This window comes from Heptranchias perlo, chromosome 23 (genome assembly GCF_035084215.1).
Source record: "Heptranchias perlo isolate sHepPer1 chromosome 23, sHepPer1.hap1, whole genome shotgun sequence".
NCBI lineage: Eukaryota > Metazoa > Chordata > Chondrichthyes > Hexanchiformes > Hexanchidae > Heptranchias > Heptranchias perlo.
In genome coordinates, this window is record NC_090347.1 from 40,319,556 (window position 1) to 40,339,713 (window position 20,158).

Here is a 20,158-nt window from a genome sequence, read left to right on the forward strand (position 1 = left end):
AGCTCGCTGACCTTCGTTGGCTCCCGGACCGGGAAAGCCTCGATTTTAAAATTCTCATTCTTGTTTTCAAATCGTTCCATGGCCTCACCCCTCTCTATCTCTAACCTCCTCAAGCCCTACAACCCTCTGAGATCTGTGTGCTCCTCCAATTCTGGCCTCTTGCGCATCCCCAATTTTAATTGCTCCACCACTGGTGGCAGTGCCTTCAGCTGCCTAGGCCCTAAGCTCTGGAACTCCTTCCCTAAACCTCTCTCTCCTCCTTTAACATGCTCCTTAAAACCTACCTCTTTGACCTAGCTTTTGGTCACCTGTCTTAATATCTCATGTGGCTTGGTATCAAATTTTGTTTAAAATTGCTCCTGTGAAGCGCCTTGGAATGTTTTACTGTGTTAAAGGCACTATATAAATGCAAGTTGTTGTTGTGTTCTCAACCTTCCTTTTCTGTTTGACAGACCAGCCAGCATGTTAAATTTTTATTTTAAGGTTTTTTGCTTTTCCATTAACTTCATTTTTTATTCTGTCCTCTAGTTTGGAGACCGGGCACATATTGCCTAGGAGGACTGACAGCCACTTATTTGAGCCATGGTAATGAATTCTTCAGAACGGACCTACACAGAATCCTTAGTCAGCCATGGCTCAGCTGGTAGGTCCTGGTTCTCTGAGTCAGAAGGCTCTGGGTTCAAGTCCCACTCTAGAGACTTGAGCACAAAATCTAGGCTGACACTCCAGTGCAGTACTGAGAGAGAGTGCTGCACTGTCGGAGGTGTCGTCCTTCAGATGAAAAGTTAAACCAAGGCCCCTTCTGCCTCTCAGGTGGATGTAAAAGATCCAACGGCACTATTTTGAAGAGTAAGAAAGTTGTCGCCGCTGTCCTGGCCAATATTTATCCTTCAACCAACATGTAAAAACAGATGATCTGGTCATTATCACATTGCTGTTTGTGGGACCTTGTGTGTAAATTGGCTACCGCGATTCCTACATTACTACAGTGAATGTACTTCAAAAGTACGTCATTGGCTGTAAAGCGCTTTGGGATGTCCTGAGATGATGAAAGGCACTATATAAATGCAAGTTCGTTCTCTCTTAGTACACAGCTGCTCCTGGAGTCAGCGGTGAACGGACCATTTAAACAGACCACCCCTCACCCTCACTCACCTGTTCATTATGGACGAGCAGTCGGTAATGTTCAAGGAGTTAGATTTTTTACAGAATTCCTGCAGCATAAACCCAAAGCAAACGAGGTAGGCAAAAATCGTGAGGCTGAATTTAATCAGGAAACACACCAGGAAGTGCTGTTGAGTCTGCAGACAGGAACACAGACAGACGATGTTAAGATCGTCTCGGGGATCAGGTGAATTTACACATCCAGAGCAATCTCAGTATTGGGACCATTTATCTGCAATATTTTTTTTTAAATGATTACAATAAGCAATTTGTCATCATTTGACATCTCCCAAATGTTTACATTTATCCTGTATAGTGTGACTTGTTACTTAAATATTGCAATGTTGCATTAAAAAGTCTCGGGCAGAACGATAATTCTGGTTTGTAAGTGCATTTGAGCAGCAAAGCACTTTCGCCAGTAACAATCTGTTTGATAGCCGTGGTAGTTCTCCTTTTCCTAAAAATAACTTTTGTTTACCCTGCTTCTTTGTTTCTAAGTCTACTCTACGTTTCCTACGTTACAACAGTGACTACAACCAATGAAGTACTTTTGAAGTGCAAAGTGCTTTGGGATGTCCTGAGGTCGTAAAAGGCACTATATAAATGCAAGTCTTTCCTTACACACCAAATGTCGGCCATACGAACATATAGATGGGGCAAGAAGAGACCATCAGGCCTATCATGCCCATTCTAGGCAAACAAGGGTGCAACCTTGTGCACCACGGACTCAACCACTCCTGTCCTATCCAGGAGCCCATGTTCGGGATACATTCTGGGTAATTCCTCTCCGGAGAACTACCAGAACAAACAGCTATCAAAGAGATTGGTAGTGGGGCAACTGCACTGCTCAGATGCACTTACAAACCAGAATTATCGTTCTGCCTGAGACTTTTTAATGCAACATTGAAGTATTTAAGTAACAAGTCACACTACACAGAATAAATGTAAGACAATCAAGCAAGGCTCCAGGTAGCCTGTAAATCCTTGTAATCCCAGCTAACTAGCAACTTATTCTCTATTTGGAACAGTCCTTTTCTCTTGGGAACTTGTTACGTTCCCTATCACAGAACTTTAATGAATCCATACACATGGCATGTTTCGGCACTCTGCTCCAGAGGGCGATGACTGTGAAAAGAAGTATTTCCTGGCATTTCTTCTAACTCTGTCTCCTATATAATGTGCATGCCCCCTTATCCTACTATCCCTATGCTTCGCAAATAACTTATTCAACCTAGTCAAGTCCCATCATCATTAAAAAAAATTGCTAATTATAAGCTTGCATTTCTCCAAAGTAAACAGTAGCTCGTGAAGCCTAGCCTTACAACTAGCAGCCGCAATGGTATCATTCTAGTTATCGCCCTCTGTAGGTCCTCCAGTAATTCCCACCATGTGCAGGGAGCAAAACTTAACACGAACTAGGCCCAATCCTGTCCTCATCCAACATCCAAACGTGAGCACAGTTAAACAGTGGTTCACTGGATAGTGATCAGGAGTGGGAATGCCAGCTGATGTCTGCCCTAAGACTAGAGATGTTGAATTCTTGTGTAACACTCCACCACTGCCCTAACTGAAATCAGGAAACCCTGCACAGACCATGGATTGAACCTCAACCTTCTTGGACTGCTTGTCTCAGCTCTACACTGGGGGGGGGGGGGGGGGGGGGATTTATGAAGTTAGCCAACATGGAGCATCACATGTCCATTGGCTTTTATGCAGCATCGGTATGGCCGTGAAGTCTTAACAGAGTAGATTCAACAGGGGTGGGGGGGGGGAAATAAAAATTTTACAACTTAAAAGGCACCATGTGTCGGGCACTTTTAGGAAAACGTGTTTTAAAATTAAACCAGCAGCATTCTCGTGGCACTACTCAGAGTTGGAGGTGTCGGTAGGTGTTTGCAAGAGATGTGGTGAGACACCTTGAAGCAAGTGGTTAGTGGAAAAGTGTTTTGCTCAATTTCCCAAGAATCAATCAGAAAATTGCGACAGGTTTGTGCTGCGGACACGTTCTAAAATGTGATGTGGGCTGGGCACAAGGCTTTGTAGATGAGGCAAATTATCAGAGATTTACACAGAGTTAAGTTACAGATAATTATGTTCAATACAACATACGTCCAACTGTATAAATGGTCCCTTATTTTTAATGGGTAATGTTTCCAAGATTGGTGGGTTAGTCTCGCAATGTAAAATACAGGCAACAGAGATTTTGCACTGTTCCCAGGAGTCTCACCTTTTTAGGAATGGATACAAAGTTTTTTCCTGTCGCCACCGTCATCACAGAACTGTCTGGCGGCTTCCCCAACAGAGCAGCACTGATGACAAAACAAAACTGACAATAAAAGCATAGTATGGGATGATTTTCTTTTTGCTTGCTTGTTTTCTAATGTTTTTAATCCCCACTTTCCCAACGCTTCTTTTGCTGGCACTTGTAATTTTTTTTAGCGTTACAGCATGTTGGAATTTGAAACAATTTCTATCTTGTTTTCTATTTTGTTCTACGTCACGCGCCATTCCCCAACCGCTCCGAAATGGTCAGCAGGGCTAGTGCAAAAAGTAGACACTGCTCGATGTTTTTCTCCCCCTCTCTGCCTCCTTCCTGAATGTGGCGAACTCCCAATGTGGAGGAGGGAGAGGAAAACAGCCCACCTCCGATCACGGAACAATGCAATGCAGCACAGAACTAATTAGCACTGATCGCCAACTCCAATGCCCAATGACTATTAGTCCATCTGGTTCTGGCTCTGTGGGGTTTTTGTTTCTGAACATTGGAACAGGAGTAGGTTACTCAGCCGCTCGAGCATGTTCCGCCATTCAATTAAATCATGGGTGATCTCCATTTACCCGCCATGATGCCATATCCCTTAATACCCTTATACCTAACAAAAATCTATCAACCTCAGTTTTAAAATTTTCAATAGTTGACAGCTTGGTGCGCCCAGTATAAATGGAGACGTGTCATACTCGTCCCAGGAATTTTATTCTTCACCGTTTTGTGAACAATGTACGTTAGAGAAAGACATAAGGTAAAAGCCAAGAGGGGCCACAAGTCTTATGCCTCACAAATCACTTTTTGTGATTATACAAAGTAAGTAGAAAGAGTTGGCCAAACAACTTTGCAGGGGGTGTCCATGCTCTTGCACACTGGCGACCTCCTATAGAGTCAACATTGCTCAAATTTCAATTTAAAATAAAACAAAATTCATCTTAGGGCAACGTTAGAGGGAAAAAGCTCCATTCATGAAATGGAGATTCCCATACTAACATCATCAATTGTGTCAGTTAGCACTTTATTGTTAGTGTCACTCAATGTCCAGTATGACGATCCTAGCAGATCCTATATTTATCCAATGGTCATGCAGGGTGGGCAAATGGGTGGCAAATGCAGTTCAATTTAGAGAAATGTAGTACATTCTGGGAAAAAGAACAGTGAAAGGAAGTACACCCTAAACCAAGCTTCTACCTTTATGAGCCACATAGATGCATTTGGGAACATAAAAAGTTTCAAATCAACGCTCCCATTCATTTTTATACATCGCAAGTTGCTGGCATTATCAGAGTGCTTGGTGTTCTAATTTAGAATTTATCCACCAATGAGGCCACACTGCTAAAAACAGCCCTTTCCGAATCGTGAGCCCCACAAAATCCAAACGAAGCGAGGACTGAGTTGCCTGGGTTTCGAGGGCCGGACTTCCAGGCTCGGGGCTATTGAGGCAGAGACTGTAGTATTGTTTAACAGGGAATTGTGTAAGTATTTGAAAAGGCAAATATAAAAGAATATGGGGAAAGGGCAGGGAAATGGCATTAGAGTAGATAGTTCCAGTTAAACAGTTAACACCAGCACAGTCACGATGGGCTGAATAGTCTCTTTCTGTGCTATATGCTGATTCCATATTATTCATTGCTGTGACAAAGCACCTCGACTCAGTGCACACTGTAGGCAGACAATCGATGGTTGTCGACAGCAAAAATCTGTCACATTAAGGCTAGTCCCATTAGAAAAATATATAATTTCAAGGAGCATTACAGCCCTAAACTGGGGTCTCTGAATTACAGACCACGGACCACAGTTAGCTCACAAAGCCTCAGTGAAAGAGTTCCTATTTAACTTATTTTTCTTACTCTACTGGGTTCCCATGTTTGAATTTCACGGTTGGCACTTTGGAAGGGCCTGTTCTGGGCACTACTTCCTCACTGGTGGAAGAATTCGAGATCAATCTGTAACTCAGCTTGGGGAAAGGGCTACTATTAAATGAGCTTAATTACATAATGTTAATTTGTGATTGGTGTTTTGTCTGTATGTGTTCATATGTGGCCCACAGGCCTCCATAGCATACAACAAAGTCACCAATAAAGACAAAGCTCAGACACTCCTACTTCAGTACTGCACAAGTAAACCTGTGTACATCACCCAGCACCATGGGCTACAGGTAGTTTCGGCAAATCTGACAGTTTAATGGATACAGTTATGAGGAAACTGCCCTCACCTAATGAGCTAAAGATTACTGCCATTTCTGAGCCTTTCAAAAGCACTGTCCATTAGCTTTAAAAACCTTTGTCCATGCGGTAGTGCAACAGACAAACACCAAGCTTCAGCTCACTGGTTTGGAATTTATTCTGTCAGAAGGGTGGAAGTCTCCTCTCTCAGATGGCTGCAAATAGTCCCAAACTGAAATGAGTTCAGGTAGTCTCTACTCAGCTCCTCATTGGAAAGATCCCACAGCACTTGAGATCTAGCAAGCTCAGTTAGATATAATGAAATCTGAAAAGTGCATTGGGGACCTTCTTAGATACAGCACAGTGCAGTGACCCAGGGTGGGGCGGAACCTCCATTGCATCGGACCTATGCGCATCTGATAAAATTAGTGGGTCAGAGTTAAGGAAAACTCCTTGCTCCCAGCATTCTCATTCCTCAACGTAATGATATCCGTAGTCTAAACGCAAACCCATACTCTACCGGAAGTTCATACACATCAGGGGAAACAAAACATTGCTTCTACTGGTATAAAATATGACGACAAATGGCTTGGAAAGATTTCATGGGCTAGAGTGGTAGGTAGCTATTCACTAAACTTAATTTGTGTCAGTTCAACCCTACTTACACATAGAATAAAGAATGGGAAAAGACCCCTGCGGTGCATGTGGCCGGTCCCAGTTTTGGGGGAATACATCCCACGATACCTCTCCTACCGCTCTATCAACTGTTTGTATCAGTGGATAATTATCTGGATAATCAGTCCCCAGTCCATTCCATACATTAAAGTGTAATCAATTGAGTAAATCGCAGTCTGCAGCGAGATACAATAAACTACTTAACGAGGTGACTATAACCCACTCGTGCTCATCACTCAGCCCTGGATGTGGACAGATTGAGCAGATTGCCTTGCTGCCAAGGATAAGTCCTTTTCTAGAGTCGGGAGTCAGTCATAATTAATATGTGTACATAATATTTGTATTGTGCCTTCCGCTCACATTTCAGAGTCTGCAATCTAACAGCTTGGGAATTGAACTTTGCCTCTCTAATATTAGAACACAGGTTTTAACAGAATTTCTATCCCCCATCACATTAATCTGCTACGCTTATTCCTGTCAGGAGGTCACTTCTAACCTGGTAATTACAGTGAAAATTTATACCTTTCTCTTTCGTTTTTTGATCGCAGACACAGTGCACTTACCTCAGTAATGGGTAGCAGAAGCAGGACAGCCAGAGAACATCGGTGGTGCCAAGTGGTGGAGGCAGCTGAACCAGACAGGCCAAAAACTGCTCAAACACAGAGAGCCCAGTATTAATGAGGGGTCATCATGTCCTCCAGCACAGCACTGGCAAGTAAACACGACAAAATGCTGTGTACAATTATGTCAGTAATACAACCCAGCAGGCAATACTAGGCACGCAGCTAATGCATTATGCTCCTGAATTTACATCACAGCCCACTGCTTTACTCTTGGCCTTCCTGGATGATCAGACCAGGAATCTTCTCCATGGCTCAGTGGTAAACATGGTGCAGCACTGAGCAATGGAGACCAGAAAGGTTTAAAACACAATCCCTGCTCTGTGCTAAGTTAGCCAATTTCATCTGGAACAGCACTGGGGAATGACCCTGGGCTAAGGACAACAACAACCATGTCTCCCACTTCTGATCACTTATTGAATGACTCTTGTTGGTATATGGATGTCAGGGGAGGGCGGGACCAAATTTTGTTATTAATCCCCTCATGTTCGAACATCCCATCAACACTTACAGTCGAGGCTCATGTCAAAGATGGTTGTATGAGTGAGATGGTTGTATGAGTGAGATCAGTCAGAGAAATGCCAAAAAAACCCTTTCTACAAAACAGATTCCAAGTCCAATTCGATGGTGGAAATGTATGGCTGAGTATGCTCCCAAGTTGAAGAGAGGGCTCTGCTGATTCCCAGCATATGGCTAACCTCAAGCAGCTCTCCATCTGCTCTAACATACAGAACATCTCTGGTTATACAACTTGCAATTACTCCAGAGACTGCCCACTCAAAATCTTTTTTAAAAAAATGTACCAGGTGCTTTTGAAAAGAATCATTATCATTACAGAAGGGCAGCCAGCTGCATGACTAACTGCCCAACAGTTCGATGAAGTGTGCAAGACTGTAAACGTCTGACCCGCTTGCTGTGTGCATTAGTGAATCGTTTTCACAAGGGTTAATACTGGTGTGCTTGTGCCGGTGAACAGCTCACAAGTGCTAATGTGACCAGGCAAGTCACCAAATGACAGAGCGGATCCTAACTACATCAGTCTGGACAGAGAGCCGCTCACAGCAGTTGCTACACAAGTGGCCTGCATTTCTCAGGGGCCAGACAGACAGGGCAGCAGTAAATCACCCTTGGAAAGGATTCAGCACAACATACTGTATAGCAGAAGGGTCCTACCCTAAAAGGGTTGTCTTAATTTTATAATGTCAAAAAAAAATTTAAAAAGTGATATATTCAAGTCATCAAATATGTTATTAAAATATAATTTCTCACATATACTCATGTACAAGGTGTCCCCCTTAAATACCAGACAAAAAAAGAGAAAAAGCTATGAATCAAATATAAGTTGATTCATCAGTTGCCAGAGAGTGGGGAATTTCATCTTAATGAGCTTTAACTGATGCTGGGGAAGGAGGGGCACCGGATCCAGCTGGGCGCAAGTGAGTTCTCTCCTTAAGAATGAAATACAGTGCCATCCACCACAATGATGCACATAGGAAGGGACCGCCTTACTTTGAACCCGCACTTAACTAAATCTCCAGCCTTAAACGCAAGTATGAACAGCATTTCTAAACCATTTTTAAGTAATAGAAAATGTCATATTTTGTAAGCAGCATTAAGAGGCTAAAGTAGAGACCTTTAGTAGTTGAATGGCGAGAGAGAAAGAATTGATTTTCCCACCTGAATGAAGACTAGAGTAAGCTGACATTGCAACAGGAAGAGGAAGCATTTCCTGATTCCATATGTTGTGTGCCGTGCCTGTTGAAAAATGGGAATGGCACTGGTTAAATTAAACTGGAATGAAGTTGTGTTGACTTCCTGTTGTTTGGGCTATACCACCTGCAAGCTATGTAATAAACACCGTACACTGCACATATAGAAGGTAGAAATGTGTAGATATAATTTCTTACATCACAACAGTGACTACATTTCAAAAGTATTTAATTGACTGTAAAGCGTTTGGGATGTCCTGGGGTCGTGAAAGACGTTATATAAATGCAAGTTCTTCGCATTTTTGCTGTACGGAGCAATTTGTTATTTTGTTTGATCAAGTCTTCATTTGATGCTGGTTTGTGGAGTTGTACCTGAGAGAATCTAGTGATCTGATCTGTTGGACAACACTGATACATTCAGTGAATCTTAGCACCGTGCTGTAAGTGGGTCAATTTCCCACATGCGTGTTCCTAGTGTGGAGCCTTGCCCACCGGGAGCACATATAGTGAAATGGTGCACGCCATAGCCAACAATTTTCCATTTATGAATTTTAATGGGTAGAAAATCACGGGTTGCGTACCGGCAATTTCCCAATATGCACTCCTGCGGATGAAAATCCACGCAAGGAACAAATGGAAATTTACTGCAAGAATTTTTAGCAATAGGAAAACGTCATTATGAGAGTGAGGAACTTAAAGTAATTAATATTGAAGAAAAAGTACTGGAGAAATTAATGGGACTAAAAGCCAACTATTCCCTTCGACTTGATGGCCTACATCCGAGGGTTCTAAAAGAGGTGGCTGCACAGATAGTGGAGGCATTGGTTATGATCTTCCAAAATTCCCTAGATTCTAGAACGGTCCTAGTGGATTGGAAGGTAGCAAATGTAATCCTGCTATTCAAGAAAGGAGGGAGAGAGAAAACAGGGAACTACAGGCCAATTAGCCTGACATCAGTCGTCGGGAAAATGCTGGAATCCATTATTAAGGACGTGGTAACAGGGCTCTTAGAAAATCATAAAATGATCAGGCAGAGTCGACATGGTTTTATGAAAGGGAAATTGTGTTTGACAAATTTACTGGAATTTTTTTTGAGAATGTAACCAGCAGGGTAGATAAAGGAGAACCAGTGGATATAGGACATGTGGATTTTCACAAGGCATTCGGTAAAGTGCCACACGAAAGGTTGTTACACAAGAAAGGGGCTCATGGGGTTGCGGGTAATATATTAGCATGAATTGAGGGTTGGTAAACAGAGAGTAGGAATAAACGGGTCATTTTCAGGTTGGCAGGCTGTAACTAGTGGGGTGCCGCAAGGATTAGTGCTTGGGCCTCAACTATTTACAATCTATATTAATGACTCAGATGAAGGGACTGAGTGTAACGTATCCAAATTTGCTGACGATACAAAGCTAGGTGGGAAAGTAAGATGTGAGGAGGACACAAGAGTCTGCAAAGAGATATAGACAGATTAAGTGAGTGGACAAGAAGGTGGCAGATGGGGTATGATGTGGGGAAATGTGAGGTTATTCACTTTGGTAGGAAGAATGGAAAAACAGAATTTTTTTTAAATGGTGAGAAACTATTAAATGTTGGTGTGCAGAGAGATTTGGGAGTCCTTGTACATGAAACACAAAGTTAACATGCAGGTACAGCAAGCAATTAGGAAGGCAAATGGTATGTTGGCCTTTATTGCAAGGGGGTTGGAGTACAAGAGCAAGGAAGTCTTGCTACAATTGTACAGAGCTTTGGTGAGACCACACCTGGAGTACTCTGTACAGATTTGTTCTCCTTACTCAAGGAAGGATATACTTGCCTTAGAGGCGGTGCAACGAAGGTTCACTGGATAGATTCCTGGGATGAGAGGGTTGTCCTATGAGGAGAGATTGAGTAGAATGGGCCTATACTCTCTGCAGTTTAGAAGAATGAGAGGTGATCTCATTAAAACATAAAAGATTCTGAGAGGGCTTGACAGGGTAGATGCTGAGAGGCTGTTTCTCCTGGCTGGAGAGTCTAGAACTAGGGGGCATCGTCTCAGGATAAGGGGTATGGGGGTCAGGCAGGAAAGCGGAGTTGAGGTCGAAGATCAGCCATGAACTTATTGAGTGGTGGAGCAGGCTCGAGGGGCCGTATGGCCTACTCCTGTTCCTATTTCTTATGTTATTAGGCGCAAAAGGCCCACCCTCCAATTTATTTGATCAATCCCACCAACCAGACGTCTTACTAAATCCCTCAAACCTTTCCTTCTGCCGAAATGCATCCAATTGCCCCGATTCCATTTATATGGCTCGTTTAAATAGCCTTCCCTGTTAAGGGATTCTTACAAACCAAGGCGAAGGACGTAGGCCCACAGTACAGGCTGAAAAAAGTAGAAGATAAGAGGTAAACTAACATTTAGTGATACCAAGTAATTCTATTGCCTTCTGGTAGAAAAGAGTCTGTCTGACTTTCCTTCTTAATCCTAACTTTCCAATTTCTATTGTGTGTTGCCTGGTGTTTGAACTGAAACCCCATATGAAACCATCACAATAACAATGAGACAACTTTCATCTTTCACATTACGTTATAACAATGGAAATATGTAGGGCAAAACTTTTTCACATAACTTGTGACGTAGAAAAAGCCATCCTATTTAAAGCAGACAGAGCTCAGGTAATCCTATAGTCTCACACATTGGCTTCATTCTTAAGAGGACTTAGATATACAGGGGAGCCTCAAATATCCGTGCTTCATTTACCTGCCAAAATGATAATGAAGGTTCTACCGTACACATCCGATTTATGTCTCTTAAATTTAAGTGTCAGTTGTGGTTCAGTGGTAGCATTTTGCCTCTGTCAGAAGGTGGTGGGTTCAAAACCCACTCCAGAGACTTGAGCACATACTGACACTCCAGTGCAGTACTGAGGGAGTGCTGCACTGTCAGAGGTGTTGTATTTTAGATGAGACATTAAACCGAGGCCCCATCTGCCCTCTCAGGTGGACGTAAAGGATCCCATGGCGCCATTTCTAAGAAGAGCAAGGGAGTTGTTCTTGGTGTTCTGGCCAATATTCATCCCTCAACCAACATTATTAATACAGATCTGGCCATTTTTCTCATTGCCATTTGTGGGGCCTTGCTGTACGCAAATTCGCAGCCATGTTTCCTGCATTACAACAGTGACTACACTTCAAAAGTACTTGATTGGCTGTAAAACGCTTTGGGACGTCCTGAGGTCATGAAAGACACTATATAAAATTACAACACAGAAACAAGGTATTCAGCCCAACTGGTCTATGCCAGCGTTTGCGCTCCATACGAGCCTCTGCCCACCTTACTTCATCTAACCCTATCAACATATCCTCCTATTCCTTTCTCCCTTATGTATTTATCTAGCTCCCCCTTACATGCACCTGTGTGGCCTCAACCACTCCAAGTGGTAGCAAGTTCCACATTATGGCCACTCTGAGTAAAGAAGTTTCTCCTAAATTCCCTATTGGATTTAAACGCAAGTCACTCTTTCTTTCTCTCTCTCAGGAGTCAGTTATAGAATTACGATACCATCACATTAATGGCCTATCTTAAGCACCTTCACATTTCGAGGACTCTATATCTCTATATACCAATGACAGGCAATCTCAAAGCTGGTAAAACTTCGATCAGTATTGAGGATGTGGCCAGTCTTGGTGGCTAGATGCCAACCAGATGATGCTAAGTGTAAGCAAAACCTAATCTGATTAGGTTCACGAACATCTTCCTGGAGAAAACCTCTCACCAAGTGACATGAATAGCTTTAACCTGGAGAATGTTAATCAGCTAAAATACCTCGGTGTATCCTGTTACATAAGTGAGATTACCACCAAAACTGGCACTACTTCAACAACAGATCATGCGTTATATAGAAAGTAGCTGCTTTACAAGACAGTATATTAATCCTCCCTCAAGTTGATTATGGTAAGTGATCCAAAGGCTCAGAAAAGCAGATGAATTCTATATCTGTCAGCTGCCACTTCAGTCTTCTCAGTTGGAAGCGCAGTTTTAGAACGGATGATCACAGTTTACCATTTAAGCTCCATAATAAAAGATTGGTAATGATTATATTGCAACCAGCAAAGTTATTCAGTGTGTACAGTCTGCCGTCAGCATGCAACCTCAAACAAATGACCAGTGGGGCTGCCCATATTGTTCGGTTCATAAATCTACCTGGGGCTATGGTACTTAGCTACATAGGCAGGAGGCCCCAGGTTCGATACCCGGAGTGTGCTGAATTAACTGATCTCACCTAATGCACCAGTGGGGGTGTTAACAGCTGCCCTCAGCTCACCTCGTCTAGGGAGGGGAAAGAAACATTTAGTGGAGATTCTTGCTCCTGACTGTCATCCCAGGGCCCTTGCTGGAAAGTCCACATTGGTGGAAGTCAGGATTGGATTTGGTTGTGGTGCCCTCCATGGTCGAATAAGCTGTAGATGCACTAGCCCATGTGGTGTGTAATACATTCCCATGACAGTGGGCAATCTTCCTTCCCTTCCTCTCCGACATTCTACAAAACAATGTGGAATGCCCAATTTTACTCAGGAAACCCATGGGTGTTGTTAATTAAGCTTAATTTTTGCAAATAATCGTTACAACCATAATCCATATAGCTGTAATGATACAAGGCTCTATGTCGGGAGCTCCCTTCCCAAATGCATGCATGCAAGCAGCCCCACAGGCCTAATCTTTCAGCACCATGAAATCCATATGGCAAGTATATCAGAGATGGATGGGTGATGTAACTACTGTCTCCGTACTGTGTTGGGCTCATTAACACACAGAATGGCTATCATGATATGGTCATCTTCATTCTTCAAATGGAAGCATTCCACACACCCCAAAGGAGTCCAGCCTTCTTCAAACTTGCTCCCGGGGAACATATGTTCCCCATGCAACAAACATTAATGTCCTCTGTACCAGTGCTGATACATGACCCGCTGTTCTTCTGATAAAGGGAGTCAACCCTCCAGTGCATTGGTTCGTTTTGACTTGAGGTGCACTAACTAACTAACCAGATAGTCCCTTAACCCCCAGATAATTCAAACAGTGAGCAGCACCTGTGGGGGCACTGCATGTGGAGATTCTAGTTGATGACAGATGTTTTAACACCACACCAGCTATGTCAAAAACGCTAGCTACCCTCTGAGTCGCTGTAATATATTTGCAATAAACATATGAGAACTACTCCATGTGACAGTGCTGCCAACATTATCTGTGGGGACCGGATTTAAGAGATGCCTGGGAAGCCAGTCTTGGGATAGCTGGAACATTCCTTCATTCTTGTTTTTAAATCCCTCCATGGCCTCGCCCCCCCCACCCCCACATCTCTGTAACCTCCTCCAGCCCTACAACCCTCAGAGATCTCTGTGCTCCTCCAATTCTGGCCTCTTGCGCATCCCTGATTTTAATTGCTCCACCATTGGCGGCCTTGCCTTCAGCTGCCTAGGCCCTAAGCTCTGGAATTCCCTCCCTAAACCTTTCCGCCTCGCTCTCCTTTAAGACACTCCTTAAAACCTACCTCATTGACCTATCCTAATATCTCATGTGGCTTGGTGTGAAATGTTTGATAATGATCCTGTGAAGCGCCTTGGGACGTTTTACTATGTTAAAGGCGCTATATAAATGCAAAAAGTTGTTGTTATAGACAGTAACAATGTAAAATACACAACCATCCGCTCAGCTGTCCTTTGGTTACTGGGTTACTTGAGACTGGAAAACTTCAGCCCAGAATTTCTTTGGAGTAGAGTGCTGGTTCTTTCTTGTGTTCTTCTGCTTCATGCAGTTTAAGTGGAGCACTCTGACCTCGTGGGTATGTCGAGAACCTGAGGCAATTACTGGTGTCGTGATCTGGCGACAGACATCTTACACTTTCCATCCCCATCTGTTACTGAAAATATTGTGTTACATTCTTTCTAATGCTCGAGACCCTTTGCATTGAAGCATCCGCATTCCTTTCAAAATGGATTAACAATCCGACAAGGATTGTCCAGTTCATTTTCCCTTATTTATTTCCTGTTTTTTTTTAATCCTCTGAAGTGCGTCCTCAAAAAAGGGCAGTCAAAAAATTACATTTATATAGCACCTTTCATATCTTCAGGACGTCTCAAAGCGCTTTACAGCCAATGAAGTACTTTTGAAATGTAGACACTGTTGCTATGTAGACAAACACAGCAGCCAATTTAATTACAAATAGGAACATTAGGAATAGGAATAGACCATTCAGCCCCTTGAGCCTGCTCCATCATTCAATTAGATCATGGCTGATTTGCACCTTAATTCCATTCTCCTGCACTTGCTCCATATCCCTTGACACCCTTACCACTAAAAATCTATCAATCTCAGACTTGAAAGCTTCAATTGTCCCAGCATCCACAACCTTTTGGGGAAGAGAGTTCCAGAATTCCACTACCCTCTGTGAAAAAATGCTTCCTGATTTCACTCCTGAATGGCCTAGCTCTAATGTTAAGATTATGTTCCCTCATTCTTGATTCCCTCACCAGAGGAATTAGTTTCTCTGTATCTACCCTATCAAATCCTTTTAGCATTTTAAACACCTCAATCAGATCACCCCTCAACCTTCTAAACTCAAGGGAATACAAGCCAAGTTTATGTGACAAATATGACAATCTCTATTTCTTTGTGAATTCAAGAAGGCAGTGACACCTTGAGTACCAAATTCAGTGGGGCTGGGGGAAAATGAACTGATGTGCAGGCTCGGTAACTGCCTTTATAAGGAGAGGGAGCAGCTAGCCATATGTCGGCATTGGTACAGATGACAGTGACTCTGTTTCACAGGAACCTTTTGGAAGAGATTCCTACCTTGTGTGCCCAATGTGGAATGAAGACAACAGGACTTTTCCACAAAAAAAACAAAAATATTTTCAAATAGAATTTACTTACTTTCAGCCCCTTAGACATCCCAATCTATATCTATTCTAACACCTCAGCTCAGACAAAGGGGCTGTCTCACAGATATCTAAGCGTGTGATGGCAGCACAGGTTGGGGCGGGTAGATGTATGTCTAGTAGCAGAGGGTAATTTTGCTGTGTGCACACGCACGTGCTTGTGTACACACGCACCTGTTCGATGAGTTTGATGATGCTGATGCTCTCCTCCTGGTGAAAAGAAATGGAACAGGGCAGGCTGTTCAAGAGGCCAGATAGCTGCAGAGGTGAAAGCTCATCAGAATCAAATGAAACATTGGCACTGGTTGCGTAGCCAAATGTTTCCCAGGAACATCGAGATGGATAGAGTGGATCCAGTGCAACACTGTTAACAAATAAAAACCATAGTTAAGGAATCACAAACCAAAGGTGAACACTTCTAATATATATCCATATATTTAAAAAATGAGTGCCAAATTTATTCTTGTGGTGTCTGCAGAATGGGAGCTCAGCACCACCTATTCCAGGCACAATAGTGACCACACCCCTAGTCATGGGGTACCCCCTCCTTAGCTTTCTCCCCTCACCCCCATGGCTACTGCTTACAGAATGCCCTGATCCTGAAGTGTGCAACATTGCTAAAGCAGGACATACAAGTATGCTGACAGTTTGCCATTAAGCAGTTTGCAGATCACTCAACCCATTAACTCCCTCTGTGATTGGCATTCTGTTGATTCTCCCTCTTTTTTGCCTTCTGTTTTTCCCAGCCTTATTAAAATGCTTGTTTCTCTCAGTCATCAGCTGCTAGAAAGGTATGCAGCTGAGATACTAACCTGTTGTTTTTCAGATGCTGACTGCAGTGTATTTTCAGTGTTTTAAAAAATTCATACAATGTCAACAGACTGTATCTAAATAGGTTGCTGTAAATATCATGCTAACTGAATTACCACTGCACCAAGAAAATATAGTTCACTTTTTCCAGAAATATTAAATATTCAGTCTCTTGCCCCATCTCTATCCGAACTTTCTATACCTTCTTCAAAAGGTCACTGGCCGGGGATTCCCTGGCCGATTTTTCCGTCCTTAACCCAGGAGCTCTGTGACTAGATATAGTGTCACCCCCGGCTGATAGACTGGGGATCGAACCTCTGGTATGAATGGCACAAGGATTCAGCCTTTACCTCTAAGCCATTGGGGGGAAATTTGCAAAACAAATCTGTCAGCCCCAAAGATGAAACCAAGTTCTTCCTTTCCCCTTGGGGAGAGGCAGAAGCAAAGTTCCCTGAGGTCACCTCCACCCTCCCCAATCCGAGTTCTTCAGTGCTTGCTCTCTACGGAAAGCGGATGGAAAGGAGAAAAAGAATTCCACTTGGGTGCAGAGTCAACACCCTTACTCCTTGAACACACTGGATGCAGGGTTGTCTATTAAATTCTGGATGGCCAAGTGCTCAAGAGATCCCTGCTGTGCTCAGGTCTGGACAATTCATCCAGTCTTCCGCATTCAATCCACAAATAAACTGTGCCAAACGAGCTGAGAATGGGATCCTCACCCAATGTCGCTCTGCAGGAAGAGGCAGTTGTTCCTGAAGTTGGCAGAGCTGCCCAGGCAGCAGATTACCTCCCCGTACTCCTGCATGATCTTCATCATCTCACACATTGCTGGAAATGGAAGAGCGGTATGCATGTTTAAAAAAAACCTTACCAGGGAATTACGTAAAAATGAACATCTTACATGCTGTGTCCTCACTGTACTACAATCAAGCCTCTTTGCACTGTCTCATACTCCAACATATCCTTTCCCAGGACCACGTACTGTGGAACTCATCTGCCTGTAATCTTTCCTTTTCTGACAAATTATAAGCTTTTAAAACTCAAGCTTGGGATCAACTAATCACTGCATTCTGATTTCCTCCCTTTTTACAAGCTTGATGGAGTCCTGTGCTGCAGGCTTTGTCCCTTCACCGGACTCTCAACAGGGCACAAGGTATGAGGCCAGATGACTTTTGTAAAACATCATGGAGATACTTTAATAAAAGTGTAATGCCATCTCTCGGCCAGGCCTCTGAACTTTACATTGCTTCCTGTTTTACGAATCCAGAAAAACGAGTCTTGCTTATATGACGGAGTTGCTGAAATTTCTGGAATTGATGAGTGGTACTAGCAATCTGGTGCAAGTAAAAACACAACTGGACGTATGATTTACTGACCTGGGGGTACACAGCTGCCAAAGTCAGCAGTGGAATCTATAAAATCGATTTGAGATGCTGTCATGCATTTACCCAAGTATCAATTGCTGTGTCAGACCTGCACCATTCCTGTGACTGATGCTGGGTCCAAGCAGGTTTTTGAGAGAATAGACTCAGAGCACAGAAGGAGTCCACTTGGCCCATCATGCCTGTGCCAGCTCTTTGAAAGAGCTATCCAATTAGTCCCACTCCCCTGCTCTGTGCCCATTGCCTGCAGATTTTTTTGTCAATTATCTTAAATCTGCATCCTCTGGTTACCGGTTAGATGTACAACCTTAGCGTCACTAGTCAACTTATTGCTACTGTGACTAAAAGTGCGCAGATATATGATGTCCGCTTACTGTCTTGGGTGCAGTCTGTGAACAGAGGGACGAGTAAAGGCACGTTATCAATGTTCTGAAGATGTGGTCGCACCTGATGGATTCCTCGAGGCAGTTTGGCCTAAGGAAAAGAAAGGCAAGGTCTCATTTACATTACCACAACTCAAAAAAATGGATATACACAGGCTGTATGGTGGCTGCACTGGAGCTATCCAAGGCATGGTTCAGAGTGACAGGAGACCGGGTCTGCTCTGCAGTCCCCAGATAGTGATCACTCAGTCTCAGCAGTGCCGTTGTAGGAAGACACAAACCAGTGTAGGTCCTCCTCTACAGAGAAAGCGTGTGCATTACCCCAGACACCCACGCAAGTGATGAGATCTCCAGCAGCATCTGCAGAGGGCTGAGAGCAGGTCACCTGCCAGGCCTCTCACGCAAGAGTACGGCTCAACTCAGGAAAACAAATAAAAAGAAACAGAATTCCTGAAGGTCAATCCTTTTTTTAGTCTCCTTAAAACCTACCTCCTTCACCCGTCCTAACATCTCTATGTGGCTCGGTGTCAAATTTTGTTTGATAACGTTCCTGTGAAGCGTCTTGGGGCTTTTTATTATGTTAAAAGCGCTATATAAATGCAAGTTGTTGTTAAAACTATGTTCATAGAAAGGTTACAGCACGGAAAGAGGCCATTCAGCCCATCGAGTGTTGTGTAACTTGCTTCAAAGTGGTAGCCCTGGGACTCAAATTCATGGTCAACAGGGTACATTAGAGGCTATTGGAACTTAAGTCTATTCTTAGTTGATGATAAAACTGTTGTTAAAATTACATATAACAGTTGAAGTTTATGAACTTACATCAAGACTACAGCACAGAAACAGGCCATTAGGCCCAATTGGTCTATGCTGGCATTTATGCTCCACTTGAGCCTCCTTCATCTCACCCTATCAGGATACCCTTCTATTCCTTTCTCCCCATCTGCTTATCTAGCTTTCCCTTAAATGCATTCATGTTATTTGCCTCAACTACTCCTTGTGGTAGTGCATTCTACATTCTTACCACACTTGGCGTAAAGAAGTCTCTCCTGAATTCCCTATTGGATTTATTAGCGGCTATTTTATATTTATGACCTCTAGTTTTGGACTCCCCCACAATCAGAATCGTTACAGCACAGGAGGCGGCCATTCGGCCCGTTGAGTCTGTGCTGGCTCTCTGCAAGAGCAATCAAGCTAGTCCCACTCTCCCGCCCTTTCCGTGTAGCCCTGCAATTTTTTTTTAAAATATGTAGATTCGAAGGGAAGATTCAAGTGGAAAAATTTTCTCCACATCCACCCCATCAAACCCTATTATCTTAAAGGCCTCTATCAGGTCACCCCTCAGCCTTCTCTTTTCTAGAGAAAAGAGTCCCAGTCTGTTCAGCCTTTCCTGATGAGGATATCCTCTCAGTTGTGGTATCATCCTTGTGAATCTTTTTTGCACCCTCTCCAATGCCTCTATATCCTTTTTATAATATGGAGACCAGAAATGTGCACATTACTCCAAATGTGGTCTAACCAAGGTTCTATACAAGTTTAACAAGGTTCTTATAAAGCCTCTGCCTTTGAATTTGCTGCAACCATTACATCTATGAAGATACAATGAACTGAGTTATCAGTGCAAATCTAAGGTAACAATTTACATAGTGGAATTGACCACAAATTCAGCTGCATCGTGTATAGATCCATCACCAAGCCTGCATCTTACCCTGTTACAGTCTTCCAGAAAGCTGGGCACATCACTGTCTGTCGGCTGGAAACTAATGAGGTCCGAGTGTCTCTCTTCTTCCATTAGCAAAGCTCCCTCTGCATCATCCTTCGAATCTACATATCAAAAAAGAACATTGACTAGGGTGCAAGGATTCAGCAAGCTTGCTGCAGTAATACTTTTGTTACTCCGAAAATGTTTAACAACCATCTTTTTCCTTTATCTGCTTTGTTTCCATTGTGACCATGCCCCCCCACCCCCACAACCCGACTTAAGGAGATAGGGTGGATAAGCCAGCTAAGTGTCCTTGGCTCCTCTGTTTACGCCGTTTTCTATAGAGCAGATTGCAATGCCTCCCTCACCC

At 43.2% G+C, this 20,158-nt stretch overlaps 1 protein-coding gene across 1 annotated transcript in view; it reads right to left on the reverse strand.

The window, feature by feature from the left end:
* tmem94 (transmembrane protein 94) overlaps positions 1 to 20,158 on the reverse strand; it is a 150,521-nt gene that overhangs the window by 26,484 nt on the left and 103,879 nt on the right. Inside the window, exons 20-27 of the mRNA XM_068004365.1 lie at positions 19,795 to 19,910; positions 18,081 to 18,180; positions 17,044 to 17,152; positions 15,689 to 15,878; positions 8,568 to 8,645; positions 6,834 to 6,919; positions 3,392 to 3,473; positions 1,156 to 1,301 (exon numbers count right to left, since the gene is read on the reverse strand). Of these exons, the coding sequence (XP_067860466.1) occupies positions 1,156 to 1,301; positions 3,392 to 3,473; positions 6,834 to 6,919; positions 8,568 to 8,645; positions 15,689 to 15,878; positions 17,044 to 17,152; positions 18,081 to 18,180; positions 19,795 to 19,910 (907 nt within the window). The remainder of the gene's footprint in view (positions 1 to 1,155; positions 1,302 to 3,391; positions 3,474 to 6,833; positions 6,920 to 8,567; positions 8,646 to 15,688; positions 15,879 to 17,043; positions 17,153 to 18,080; positions 18,181 to 19,794; positions 19,911 to 20,158) is intronic.